This window comes from Phycodurus eques, chromosome 19 (genome assembly GCF_024500275.1).
Source record: "Phycodurus eques isolate BA_2022a chromosome 19, UOR_Pequ_1.1, whole genome shotgun sequence".
Taxonomy (NCBI): Eukaryota; Metazoa; Chordata; class Actinopteri; order Syngnathiformes; family Syngnathidae; genus Phycodurus; species Phycodurus eques.
In genome coordinates, this window is record NC_084543.1 from 11,126,306 (window position 1) to 11,141,170 (window position 14,865).

Genomic DNA, 14,865 nt, shown 5'->3' on the forward strand with positions numbered 1-14,865 from the left:
AGACCATTGCAGAATGGTCTTTCAATCAGGTCTGTCTGAAGCCTTTGTTAGTGTGTGTGTGTGTGTGTGTGTGTGTGTGTGTTTTCTCCCACTCTACTCCTTAAATTTCATTGCTCCAGGACTTGATTCCTCGGCACAAAACACAGACTATTTCTTCCTCCCGTTCTTCCTGTTCACTCTGTTCCTTTTCCTCCATTATCTGTCATCCACACCTTCTTCCTGTCACTTTGTCACTTTCTGTTGCTCTTGTTAAATTCCGTAGCCGATCGCCCATTCAAGCTCTTCGTTTTCTGTTTTTTGTTGTTGTTTTGTTTTTTTAGCACTAGCATCTCCTCAGTGTGACATTCCAATCGGTCACGATGAGAAGCGGGAGTCCGGCTGCAGGAATGGTTCTGTTCTACCAGACAGCCTATCGATTACCTAAATCATGGAACGTTATGATGATATGCTTTGCTGCATCTGTAAAATCTTTGAAGGTTATGGCAGACAAATATAATCTAGAAAAGGATGAGGATGTTGTAGATGCTTGTCCCAATTTATCTACCTTGGATTAAAAATCTGTCTGCCTGCCTGCCTGCCTGTCTGTCTCTCTGTCTGTACGTCTGATACATCGCTACAGAGTTCATTTATAATCAAACCCAACCTGTCAAGTGTGAGCACGCTCTTAAACCAAAATGTTTCGTTTATATCCGACGATCAGTGCTGCTACAGTGCAGGTGGTGTGCAGAGGAGCAGCAGGACTCCCCCAGCTGCCTCCTCTACATCTGGACGTGTTGTGTCCAACCTCCCAACAGGGTCGCCAGATAAGCTCCAGTGATAGAGCCTAGGTGTCACTAGGCCAAGCTCGGCCTATCTATCACAGCCCAACAGCCGATTCATGTGGCGACTGTGTATAAGTGTGAACGGCTTACGCTTGTGTGTGTGCAACGAGATGGATGGTTCACACATTTCAGGGTCCAAAGGGTTCTTGGGGGAGCTTCGACTGGAAAGGGAGCATGTCAGTGGGAGGAGAGGAGCAGAGATGGGGGAAGATGTAGAGTGACACATTGGAGAGAGACAGATGGAAGTAAGGCAAAAAAGAAGCTTGGTGTATGACTGAAAACTGGCTAGAAAGAAACTAATTGTAAGTTACGATGTAAATTATTTAAAAAAACGTTAACATTTACACGTGGTTATCATATCTGCGTCACAGTTCTGAGGGTTGGGGTTCAAATCTCAGGTCAGGCCTTCCTGTGTGGAGTTTGTATGTTCTCCCCTTATTTTCTAGGTTTCTCCATGTACTTCCACTTCCTTCCACATTGCAAAAACAAGCACATTAGGTTAACTGAAAACTAAATTGTGCATAGGTGTGTATGTGAGTGTGGTTGTTTTCCTAGATTAGCCCTGCAGATTGCTGCCAGGGTGTACCCCACCATTAGTCCAGACTCAAACTCACCTAGAACCCTAATCAGGACCTGCGCTATAGAAAATGGAGGGACTCCACTGCAAGAACACACCCTGCAAGGGATTTTCCGTTTGAATTTTTTTGACTGTGAACAGGTAGTCAAAACAACAAAGGTGTGTGGACGAATGTACGACGATTTATAACATGCTCAACCATTGTTTAGAATGTAACAGACCCCACACGAGGAGGAAAAATTTTTACATCTGCTTACTGCGCTCGCTGATTACACAATCCGTGGCTAAGCCAAACTCTGTGTTAGCCACCCATAAATATTTGCCATGGTAAATATTAAAGAGGTTTAACATTTATGATTGTCAGCCCTGATGTTTTTCCAAGGATATCACGGAGTAAAAATCACTACGAGGACACCTCGCAGCTCAGGATGATCGGTCAGAATAATCATTTGGATACATCTGATAATTGGTGTTTTGATGACTTTGATCAGAATGGGTTGGAAATGCTCAAATTTGCTTTAGGCTGGTACACACTATTGTAAATTATGGACTGTGTATGACAGGACGGCTACATGGCATTAAGAGTCAAAGTATCCCAGCATGTGGTGGTTCATAACTGGTTGCAGTGTGTTCATAGCTAATTGTGTGTTAAAGCCAAATCTTCCAGTCGATATTTTGGCCTCCAGCTACATCAGCAAAAACAATGTAGCCCTCTATTGTTGTATAACTGCTTGATTTTCTGACTCAGGGGGTGCTTAGTGTGTTTTTCATTTTCTCATGTTGTTGGATGGCAGCAGCAAAGCAATTTAAGTCATTGTTTCATTAGTACATTCTCCTTCTTACCGGGCATTAAAAACACCACCTTGTTGAACACAAACACTGTTTTTTAGAACTTTAATCCCCTCACAGTCAGAGCTTGATCACATTTTCCTTCGCTCTCGTCAACAAAAATACCTAATTACATTTTTATGCTTATCATGCTTGCATTGCATGCTTGGCCTGTACTTGATTTTCCAGAGCTGTTATTAACTATCCTCTCGGCCTCACTTGCACTGTGTTGCGCTTCACTTCTGTAAGATGCATCAGAATGACAGGCTTGCATCAGTGCACACTTGTCATTAGAATGTACTGTATCATGTAATAGAATGCCTATACATGGGGTTCCATTCCTACGGCAGCGACGTAACCGGTATTGTGCATGTGAAAGCAACCTAGTCGATAACTAACCTACGCCACCGCTGTTCATAAGTCATAATTATAGTAAATATCTGTATGAGAAACTCTTTTAGGAAAAACACTAAATAAAAGAATCAAACGCAAAACAGTAAGCGGTAACTAAGTGTGCCTTCGTGTGCCCATGATAACATATTTTTGCTCTGCAAGCTAAGAGGGATTGAAACTAATTGAGCTGCCTATTTTTAAATAATTGTTTTTTTTTTTCAAAATTTTTTTGTGTAATGTTAAAGGAGAATTTAATTTGTAAAACGAATTCCTTGCAAGCCATTTGTAACACAGTAAATACAGTAAATATTTGCGTGAAAAAACACTTTGTAGGCTATTAATATTACACTATCAAATGAAAAACAGGAAGTGAAGTGGTAACTGAGTGTGCCTTCTGGTCTTGCACAGTCCGTAACCTTGAAATGTCGTATGTCGGCCCTTGAGAAACCGAGAAACCACCAAGTGCAAATAAACTTGTGCAACAAAAAAGATATCTGATGACTGACAAAGTGAGCAATCAACTCTTTTTGATCAGCCATTTCAGGTCATAAGCAGCCACAGTCATAATGTGGTGTGTATCTGCAGAATTACATTGCCAACTACTGGTCTGGCATGCATAAAATAGCATTATCACTATCAGTCAGCTTTTTTTAAGTAAAGTGTTAACATGAATCCATAATTGACGACACACAGGTGTGGATCTACCAAATGAACACTTGTACAGTTGTTATTATGTCAGCCAAGATGCATGTTAATACCTAAAGTCTCCTTAGAACGTATCAAACTATTGCTCTTTACCAACCTGTTCTCTCTGCAGACTAGTTAGCATTTGAAAAGACCACCCGTGAGTTCAGGACGGCTTTTCAGCGAGGCCTTGCGTTAGAATATTAATTGTTTTTCTCCTGTTCTTTTTTTTTTTCCTTCCTGGGAAAAGTGCCCACATTAAAACTGGCGGCTCCTTTCATTCATTGGCTGTTCTGCATAAACAAACTGAAGTCGATGCTGAAGAAATGTGAGGCAGATACAAAGAAGGCAACTATTTGCATACACCCATTAACATAAAACAAAACAAAAACGTCCAAGCTCGAGTATGTGAAACATTTACATATGTGCAGTGTTCATATACAAGTCATTCATTAGGCACATCTGCACAATCCAATGTGAGCTAGTATAAGAATGTGTCAACTAAAACTGAGCATTATTATCTTGGTAAAGACAGAATTTTAGATGAAGTTGTCATCACATGCCATTTAAAGTCCTAATAGTTTACATTTTTGCTGAATAATTTGAACTAAGTGTATAATGAGTAATTTTCAGCTTGTGGTTAATTATCCTTACAAAACTTAATGTTGAGTAGCCGTGTAGATTTTGGTCTGTCATCATTTTTCATTACAAATATGGTTTTCAAATTTGAAACCCACATTTTGATTGGGATTTGGAAGGCGATTTTGCTCTCTGGATCACAGCCAGTTGGCTCTCACTTCTTCTGCTTCAGAGAGTTTTCATTCAATTTTCACAAATCTGCAGTTTCCGTTTTATTCTGCTTTAATGTATTTTGCTGGTGCCATCACAGTAATCCACTATTTTAAAAAAGATGAGGGGATATGTACAAATGCAAATAAAGAAATTTGATGGGGCATTTTTCTACTGTTCACTAATTCGTTATAAGATTTATAACCGTAAGCTGGCAATGGCATTTGATTTCTCGTCATACATTTTGCAACAATGCATTATGGCAGTTTCAGATGCCAGACACTCGTCTCTAGTCAGTACGAGAAATAATGTTACAACCAACAATACAAACATCCCGTGGAAAGTCCATTTTATTCCAAATAATGGAGTGCACTATTTATCAGGAGGAACTTGGACTGTGTGCAGATGAATTTGAAACTCTATCTGCACGTCCGGAGATTGAAATAATCAATGACGTTACGCTGCATTGCCTCTTGCATAAATGTGCACAGTGTCTCTCATCATGGGAAGAACCACTTCTGTTCCAAACCTCATCGCTGGAGAGAACAGATAAGTGTGTGTGTGTTTGTGTGTGTGTGTGTGTGTGTGTGTGTGTGTGTGTGCATGCGCACAGAGGGGCTATCATGCTCGTCTCCAGCTCTATACTTAGAGCCCCCAGGCCCCAAGTTTGACATTCAACGTAATTGAAGTTTGCAAAATTGTATTTGACTTTTTTTTTTCTTTCATATCACAGCACGAACATGCAATAGAAAATGTCAATTGATAGATCTCTAAACCATGACTTCAGTTCCTAGGCTCTATTGTTCGCTCGCAGACATTTAAGAGTAAATTGCTGAATCCATTTGAACTCTATTGGTAACCAAAACAGCATCACCTACCAAGCCTTATAAACAATATCTGAAATGAATTCAAGTGTGGAAACTAATGCATGCACTGTTTGGAGATCAGTGGTTCTCAAAGTGTGGTGTGCGGCCTCTCTGTGGTGGCGTGTGAAAGAATCACTGAATTAAATACAAATAACATTTATATTTAAAACATGAAATACAGTCAAATATATTAGAATGAGGCGGCACGGTGGAAGACTGGTTAGAGCGTCTGCCTCACAGTTCTGAGTCTGTGTGGAGTTTGCATGTTCTCCCCATGCCTGCGTGGGTTTTCTCCGGGCACTCCGGTTTCCTCCCACATCCCAAAAACATGCATGGTAGGTTAATTGAAAACTCTAAATTGCCCGTAGGTGTGAATGTGAGTGCGGATGGTTGTTTGTTTGTATGTGGCCTGTGATTGGCTGGCAATCAGTTCAGGGTTTACCCCGCCTCCTGCCCGATGATAGCTGGGATAGGCTCCAGCACGCCCGCGACCCTAGTGAGGAGAAGCGGCTCAGAAAATGGATGGGTGGATGGATGGCCCACATTTAAGTAGAAGTAACAAATCGTTGTTGGTTGGAGGCTCCACAGTAGTGAATTGCAATCGACTGGTGAAGTGAGTGTTCGTCATGTGGCAAAGTCAGATGTCTCGGCTGGTCCACCAATTTTACAAACTATAGTAAACTGGGGTTTTCTATGGCAATAATTAATGACACCATCTTTCTTATTACAAGCGTTATAGAAATTGGATGGAACAAGCTGATGTTAGTAGGATTTTAAGGGACAATTATTACATAGTGTTTCTTTAAAGTGCAGTTCTTATCATCTCATTAACATTAGGTAACAGTAATGTATATTCTCTGCCTTCGCTGGGCTATAAACATTTTGACTTATTTGTGTTTCATACACGGTAGTAATCCAGTTATCTAAGGACAAGATTTCTATTTGCAAAACCTCTACCTTACTGCTGTACGCAAGAGCCATGCCCCCCACTCTTCTCACTCCCCTGCTATAAAAATTTAAGTATTGTCAGCATTTTTCTTCCTGCAATAAACAAATCACATTCCCCTCTCCTCCCAAAAGCCTCCTTCAGGTCTCACGGAGCCTCACTGCCTCCTGCCGCTACCAGCTGATGCGAGCGAGACGATGAAAATAAAAGCGGGAGGCACAAAGAAAACAAGGCTTCTGCGAAAACAAACACAGGCCGATTACTTGGCACTTGTCCTTTAACTCTTTCCTTGACTAAAGTATAAGAAAACGGTGATGTTACATTGACAACTTCAAATAAATGAAAACAATTTGTGTTTACTAGCATTTCCATTTTTATTGCAAATACAGATACAAAACATTCTTTAAAGACAGTACAAATACTGTAAAGAGCAGAAGTGGAGGGATGGGTTGATACTGTGAGATGGGATTGGAGTTTACAGAAAAAAAGCAAAATGTACACTGTAAAAACGTTCTAACGTATATAATATTTTCCAGTTCTTTCAGCCTCAGTTAAACTTAAAGACAATTCACAAATAAAATGTTGTAAGATAGCCCCCCAACCCAAAAAGAAAGGCAAATACATAATTAAAATAGAAATTCAGATAATATAAGATAAATAAAGATGATTACAGCATGTACCATTTTGTATTAGTACCCCCTGGGTTTAAAATCCAAATGAAAATGAAGAGATATGCTGTGTACATTATTAAAAAAAAAAGACAATAATAATAAGACTCGAATGAAAAATATTCATTCACAATAACATTAAAGGAAATAAATAAATAGTTCTTTAAATTGGGAAGGGCTGAGGGGATTGGGTTATATCAGCGGGCAAGGAGACAGCAGGGGACACCCCAGAGGTCAAAGGGGACTTCCTGTAGCTGTCAAACACACGCTGCTGAATGGTAAGTGTAATCTCAGCTGTTGGCAAGCGCACATACGCACACACACACACACACACACATACGCACACACACACACACACACACATACACACACACACACACACACACACACGCATACACGTACACTGTCGCATACATATACAAACACTGGAGAAAATGCAGGAAATCAAAGGCACGGGTGGTGCTCAACTCAACTCTGCACAATATTGGCAATGAAGAGTGTCTATTACCTAATTGCTTTCCCAATGATTTTCACACATGACATGGATAATCATCATTAAATGTAAATTGGAATGACACATTCAGAAGTATGAAAAAAAACAACAGCAAAGAAATAAACAAAAAGCAGATGTTGTTGTTAGTTGTTAGACTGATTAAAATAGAAGCCAGAAATAACCATCATAAACAACCCTGTGGGTAAGAAACTGCCAGCGTATGAAGACAAAAAAAAAAATCCCAAAAAAAAACCTACAGAAATATGAACAATCAAATCCTCACAGAGGACTTTCTCAAGTCTTTTCAACTTTCTAAAAATATATATCTATAAAGATTCTATCATGGTACAATAGCAAGGCACGGCGTGAGCCAATCACAAGTCTGACTCTCCTCCTCTTTGACTTCAAGTGTCTGATTCAGAGAGACCATCTGGAAGGAGTGGGGGACGTCTGCTCGGAATAAAGTGTTTTGGGATGCATGAATGTGGCTGTACATGTGTGTCAAATGTGTTATGTGAATGTGGGAGTTGAGAGGGGGAGGGTGGGGGGGGGGGGCTTCAGGGTCTGGTGAGCTGGGTGTAAACCGGAGCCTGCTCCCAGTGTTGGGGGCTGTTCTGGGGGATGGAGGGCACCCCTGTGTTGTCAGCAATGGGTGTGTACATGGGCCTCTGACTGGGGCTGCTCATGTAGCTGAAAGTCGAGTAGAGGCCCGAGCCCTGGCCGGCGCCCGCGTGGCTGTAGAACGAGGGGGCGCTCCCCTGGTGGTCGGTGAAGTCGTACTGCTGCGCCCTGGAGATGGCCGGGTACGACGTGGGGCTGTAGTGCTGCAGGTTGAAGGGGCTGTAGGTGACGTGCTGCGGAGAGCCCTGCTGCTCACTGAAGTGGCTCGGGCTCAGCTGCTCCGTCTTGATCTGGGTCCTGTGCTGAGCCTGACCCGGCTCGGAAGCGGCGCCACCTCCGCTGCCACCCAGGGTGGTGAGGGTGTGCTGCTGCTGCTGCTGCTGTTGTCCCTGCTGGTTCTGGCTTTTAGGCATCCAGGCCGCTCCTGCTGCCGGGCTGACCGGAGCGCCGCCACTGATGTAGCTGCCGGTGTAGGCGACAGGTGTACCGGGCCCGCTAACGGACCCCGGGTGGCCGTTCGGTGGGAGATACTGGTCGAATTCGTTGACGTCGAAGGTCTCGATGTGGGAGATGACGTCGCTGCTCAACTCTCCGATGTCCACGTCACGGAAGTCGATGTTCAGTTGCCGCTGGCTGGTGCCATCAGGGAGGGATCTGAGACCTCCTTCTCGCTTTAGGTCCATCTTGCCAGAGCTGACGTCAGTTTTTGGGGTAGTGGGAGGGGTTGGCGGTCCCTGGGAACCTGGAGGATTAAAGCGAGATAATACTTGGTTTATATACAGTGGTACCTTGACTTACAAATGCCCCAAAATCAAGTTACGAGCTGCAGCTGTTTTTGTTTTGTTTTGTGTTGCAAGCTTCTTCTTTTTTTCCCCCATCGTCTACGGGCACAGCACTTTTAGTCGTGTATTGAACGGGACAAACAGTCAAAATGAAAACACTCACAAGGAGCATGGAAAAGACACTAGTACTGGGCTAACTGCGGGGTAAAAAGCAAGCTCAATTGATTGACGTCACTCACTAGATCCTGACCCCCTTGGAGGTACAAAGCACAAACTGGGTGCGTGTGTGTGTGTGTGTGTGTGTGAGACTTTTGGCTAAATTACACTTTAATTACACTTTATTAAACCATCATATTTATTTAAATTCTGTTTTAGGATTTTTTTTTAATTTTTATATATTTTTTAACATTTATATCATACAATGAGGTGCATTTTTTCTTTATTATAATCATGTAGAAAATAAAAGTAGTGTTATTTGCGGGGCTGAAACACAATGGCATTTCAATTCATTTAAACGGGAACAAGTTTAACTGTACTTATTTTTGATCAGAACTGATTTATATATATATATATATATATATATATATATATATATATATATATATATATATATATATATATATATATGTAAAGACTCCTCAACCCCCTAAATTGTGAACTGTATTCAAGCTCACCTGAGTGCTCCCCAGGAGAGTGCACCTCTCCCAAACTGGAGGCCGGAGAGTCTGCCTGCTGCAGTGCTTTGAAGATGGCATTGGGAGAAATGTGGGTTTGCTCGCTGCCGTCCTCGGCCTCGCTTTGCCCATTCTTCACGGACTTCCTCCTCCTCGGCTGGTACTTGTAGTCAGGGGTGATCCTTCTTGTGCTGCACACGGAGCCGCTCAGCCTCCTCCACAAACGGCCGCTTCTCGCCCTCGTTGAGAAGTCTGTGCGTAAAAAGCAAGGCCGGGAGTCATAAGTGATTCAAAACGTGGAGTCAAAGGAGAAGAGATCACTTACCTCCAAAGTTTGCCCAATGTTTTGCTGAGCTCGGCGTTGTGCAGGTGTGGGTACTGGTCAGCCAGCTTCCTCCGCGCAGCCTGAGCCCAAACCATGAAGGCGTTCATCGGTCTCTTCACGTGAGGCTTGTTCTTGGTAGATCCGTTTACGCGCACCGGCATGGGCACCAGGGTCCAGTCGTAGCCCTTGAGCACCTGGGACACAGCGTCACGTATGCAAGCGGGGAACTTGTCGTCCTCGTCCTTCTTGAAGTCGCCTAGAGCCGCCTCCACCCGGAGCAGCGCATTCTCCGACGGCCGCGTGTTCTCGGTGTCGGAACCGGAGCCGGACGGGCACGGAGAGCCCGCGGAGTCCTCGGACATGCTGGGGCTCGGGGCATCGGACAGACACTTGTCTTGTTCCTCCGACATCTTCAGGTAAGGGTCGAGAAGATTCATACGCGTAACGGGTTGCTGCCAAGTTTACGCGTGAAACGGGAGCCTGAACGCTGAAAGTCTTTGAAAGCGACTTTACCTTGCCAGAATAAATCTGGTCAAAGTCTTTAAACTTCGCAAAAAAAAAAATCCTTTTTTTTTTTTTTTGCTCTGGTTTTGTGCGTAAACTTGATTTGGAGATAAATATCTTTACGCACGGGCATCCAAAGATCAGTGCGTCGTTCCACTGGGGCGGCGGGAAAAAAAAAATAAAAAAAATAGATATATCTAATTTAATTTCAATTTTGTAGGATAAAATGTGTGGTAAAGTTCTCCTTGCTCGTCTCCAGATAGAATCCCAGAACGCGTGAGTGCTCTGAACTGCAAAGTGGCTCGCGCACGCACTTTATAAGAGCGTTACCATAGCGCGCAGGAAAGCCTGAATGTGATTGGTGGGCAGCGTGTGACGTGAACGTGAAGGAATTGGATACCATCACTTTCTCCTCTTGCGTAGCAGCGCGCACACGCACACACGCACATTGCACACTAACTGGAACAGTGTTAATTATCCAAAAGCTCACACAAAATAGTGCGTTTATCCTAAAATCAACTAAGAGAGCAGGTTTATTTTGAAAAACAGCAGCAACAACAACGAGTAAATACAATCTTTAATCATGAAAATGTGTATATGTGCTGTCAAGTATTACAAACCAATACCACAACCTGCCGATAATCAACTTTGAGTTCCAGTACAACGTGTTTGCCAATGGGGGGCGACAGCAGTCTGCCAGAACCCAGTGAAGAGGGCCTCGCTTGGGAAGGAGCGGGAGGGAGTGGACTGCTGCAGTGCAACAGTTGCACTTCACAAGCTCAGCTTCTGATTTCTATCATCGTATTTCAGAGATGGGATTAAGTTCGTTCTGCTGACTGCTGCGCTTTTTGGGGGGTAGATGAAATCGATGAAATCAGCTTCTTAATAAAGTCTTCCAAAGACTAGTCGGTCATTTCTTATCTTCCTATCATCTTTTTTGAAATGGTCACATGTCCGCAGTTGGTTCTCTTCAAGATTTTATCCAAATCAGTCCTAAAAATGTTTAAAAAAAAAAAAAAGATGTTTATGGATATTCAGTATGATTGGGATTTTTATTCCTGCAATGTGCAAATTAAATGACAATCCTGTAGATCAGCTTGCAAAAAATGGCAATTCACTGTATAGAAAAAAAAATAGGTGATAACATTTTACCCAATCAATGAATAAATATACACCCAAAATGGGGCATACATGTATAAGAACTGCACTTATAGCACTGAAAAAAAATCTAATTAAAAAATCTCAAACAAGGGCACCATGATGAAGTAACAGTTAGCGTGCCTGCTTTTTAGTTCTGATGTTCAGGGTTCGAATCTTGGCTAAAGCCTTTTTCCTGGAGTTCGCCTTTTCTGCGGGTACTCCGGCTCACTCCCACATTCCAAAGACATACACGTTCGGTTCATTAAAGTCTCCCAATTGTCCATAAGTGAGAATGTGAGTGTTAATGGTTATCTTGTCCTGTCATTGACCTGTCCAGGGTGTACCCTGCCTCTCATCCAAAGTCAGCTGGGATAGGCTCCAGCTCACCCGTGACCCTAATGAGGTCAAGCGTTATAGAAATTGGATGGAACTCTAGCATAGGCAAAGCATTTTATTTGCAATGTTTCATTTCTTCTTCCTTATCTAAATGCTTTTAGAAGGCCACAAGGGCCAAACACATACAAATGTACCGTATATACTGTAGCACATCCACAAACTTTGACTTCAACCAAACATAGTGCAACACAAAATTCTCTGCAGAAGTCAGTGAAGTGAACCTGCCTGCGCACACCCCGTTTGATTGTTTATTATGCTTAGTGGAGATGTGGAAATGTAAATCTGGCTTGGAGCTAATGTGGACAACATGTGCTACCTGAAGTTGCTTTTAATAGTTTGCAGATGTCAGGTCATTTCTGTGTGGCTGCTTGCAGATTACAGACACCCGCAGCCTTTCTTTTAACATGCAGAGCTTGTTCACTGTTTCTATGTGGTCATGTTGGTAAGAGAAAAAGTTTTGGGTGCAAGATGTTGTTCGCCACACCTGTAATCCGTTCTCTCACCGACAAATGCGATTTAAAAAAAACACTAAAGTGAACCCTCATTCGTCCCTCTGAAGGTTTATTTACACCAGACATGCATATTTAATATATTCACTTTTAACGCAAATAGACTCAAAGGTCGCGTGGAGCGCCGTCGGAGTTGCGCCTGCGTTGCGTGGCGCTGCGCGAACTCGTCAAGACGTGACGGCATTTGCTTGAAAAGCGAGTGAGGCGTGAACGCATTGAGTCACAGAGCTGTGGCAGCCTGGTGGAAAACATGGTGTTTACTCTCCAAAGAGTAAATACGGCTAATGGAGGTGTGCAAAGAAGAAAAGCAGAAGGAGGGAGCGGATGAAGAGAATCAGACAGGGAAGGAGTGAAAGAACGATGGAAGAATGAAACCTGAGTCGCACTCAGGATTTGTCATTTTCTTTCTGCATTTTCATCTACCCATCAATCTCATTTGCATACATAATGCAACAATACTGTTTCCTGCAGCCCACAGCAGTACCACAAAAAAGACAACAAATAATATACTGCGACAACTTTGCGTCGGGACTCAAGATGGTTTGCGGGTCCCCATTTATTGGATTGCCAATGGTAAGAGGAAACACTAAAAGCTACTTTATTGATCATAAATCATGCACTCAATTTCTTGGCAAAGACACTTTTGATTTATGCTTGTTTGAATAAATCTAGACAGCACAGTAGCCTGGTGATTAGCGTGGATTTTCTCAGAGTACTCTGGCTTCCTCCCGCATTCCAAAATATGCATATTACGTTAATTAGGTGTGAGTGTGACTGGTTCATCAATGTGCCCTGCAATTGGCTGGCGATCGATTCAGGTTGTACCCAGGCTCTCGTCCGAAGTCAACCGGTATAGGCTCGAGCTGAATGAGGACGAGGGCTATTGAGAATGGATGGATGCAATAAATGGATGGATGCAATAAATGGATGGATGCAATAAATGGATGGATGCAATAAATGGATGGATGCAATAAATGGATGGATGCAATAAATCCATGTCTGCCATGATCTTAATCAAACATTTCTGTGCAGTATATGTGGCAGTTAAGGCAATACATGGCGTATTTGAGTTCTTTTGGGCCCCAGGGTGGGACCAAATTTGATAAAAGGTAGTAAAAGTAGTAATGATCACTAAAAAGACACACAGTAGATGTGCTTCAAAATGTACGTGCCACCTATCCTAAAAATTTCATTGAAATAAGTGCTGTTGTTTTTGGCTTATCCTGCTAACTAACCAACCAGGATCCAAACCAACCAGCAAAGGAGTGTATACAATATCTCGCTTCAAAGGTCCATTCATGTTCTCCCATATTCTATTTTCTAAAACCTAATGACATAAAACTCAAAAAGACAATTATGAAACATACCGTCAGCAAGTAGTCCTTTTTAAGAGTTTTTGTGCAATGCTAACTTACGAGCCACCAAAAAAGAAAAAAACCTTGGGGGAAGTAAAATAGAGCCAATTACGGGAAAACAAATCATCAACGAAGAGCTGAGAACAACGGCACGTATGACTAAATGCCTCAACTGTCAACTGTTGAATTTACACAGCTTTTAAAACGCAATGTCAGTTCAAATGACCTCCCCTCCCACAGAACGTCCATGTTAACGCAGTACCATATGGTGGAACACATTTCTTCTCATCCTCCTCCACATGGCACACAGACATAAGATGAGCCCTGAAAAAGGGTTTGATAAAAACTCATTTTAAAACTGTAACTTTTTGCATATGCCTGACTGATTAGATTTGCTTGACAATGGTTTAAAACAAATCGGTCTGCATTTCCACAGCAGCCACACTGTCAGAAATAGTGGTGCAATCGAAGTCAGTTTATATCCTCTCAGGTTCAGTCTACTCTAATGTACCCCGTGAGGCTCATTATTGGACTTCAAGGTCGCTGTGTGTACATTCCCCAGGGCCCAAAAGTTGCAGTTATGTTCCCAAAGTGTAAAAGTCAGTACATTAGAGGGGACGATCCCAGCCATTGTACCCCATTGTAGTAGCTACACTCCCCTGTAAGTGCAGTTAGAGCTGAAGGTGGCAAGGCAGAATGACGTCTTGGGAAACTTCTCATCTTGACTTCAAGCTACAGCGTCAAAATTTGAGCAAACAATGAGAGTCAACTGCTAAACTCTGCTTTTCTTTTGAGAGCCCATACAGGACCGCTTTGCATTTTAGAGTTTGACACTCATGAAGTCCAAGACGGGGCCAGCTCAGACTTCTGCATAATGTTTACGTGTTTATGCTCGATTGTCAAAACTGCTAATTTGAGCATCAACTTATTATTGTGGTTTGCAGTGGTATAGATTGCCACTGCATCATACTGATTTGTCTCTTTTTAAAAAAAATTATATTCTGATAATGCACTGAAATTAAAACTGAGCATTTGTATCTTGTATTGGATCTCATTAGATTGTGCCCAGTGAGTGTTTAAGGACTTCAATCTAAATACTGTACAGTACCTAAACATCTCTCATTCACTTTTTTTGTTGTTGTATTATTCCTTTTGTGAAATATTAAGTTGAATCGTGCCAAAATAAACAAGTAGTCACTGACTAGGGGTAAAAACAAAGACAAATATCCCACAAGGATTCACTCCCTCTTTAAAACCCAGGAAGGCCGACTGTCAAAAATGCCTTATAAAATAGCTGCATTGGCCTTCACCTGACGTGTATTGAAATACTCAGGAAATGGAGAGAATTTGGGGAAAGCATCTCATGTCTGGGTGTGTGCAGATTTCACATAGGTGTGATATGCCATTCTTAGAAAGTCTGACGTGATGAATGGCCACCTCGAGCTGGTGCGTGGCTGTTCCGCTCTGATCTGAGTGTCTGAGCACCGGGTGTTT

At 42.5% G+C, this 14,865-nt stretch overlaps 1 protein-coding gene across 1 annotated transcript; it reads right to left on the reverse strand.

Annotated features, from left to right (window-relative positions):
- Nucleotides 1–6,282: 6,282 nt before the first annotated feature.
- On the reverse strand, nucleotides 6,283–10,299 carry LOC133417881 (transcription factor Sox-9-A-like). The gene is given in 4 exon segments (XM_061706083.1): nucleotides 6,283–8,428; nucleotides 9,143–9,317; nucleotides 9,319–9,394; nucleotides 9,468–10,299. Coding segments are annotated over 4 exon segments (1,494 nt in total). The 5' UTR covers nucleotides 9,905–10,299; the 3' UTR covers nucleotides 6,283–7,622.
- Nucleotides 10,300–14,865: the final 4,566 nt, after the last annotated feature.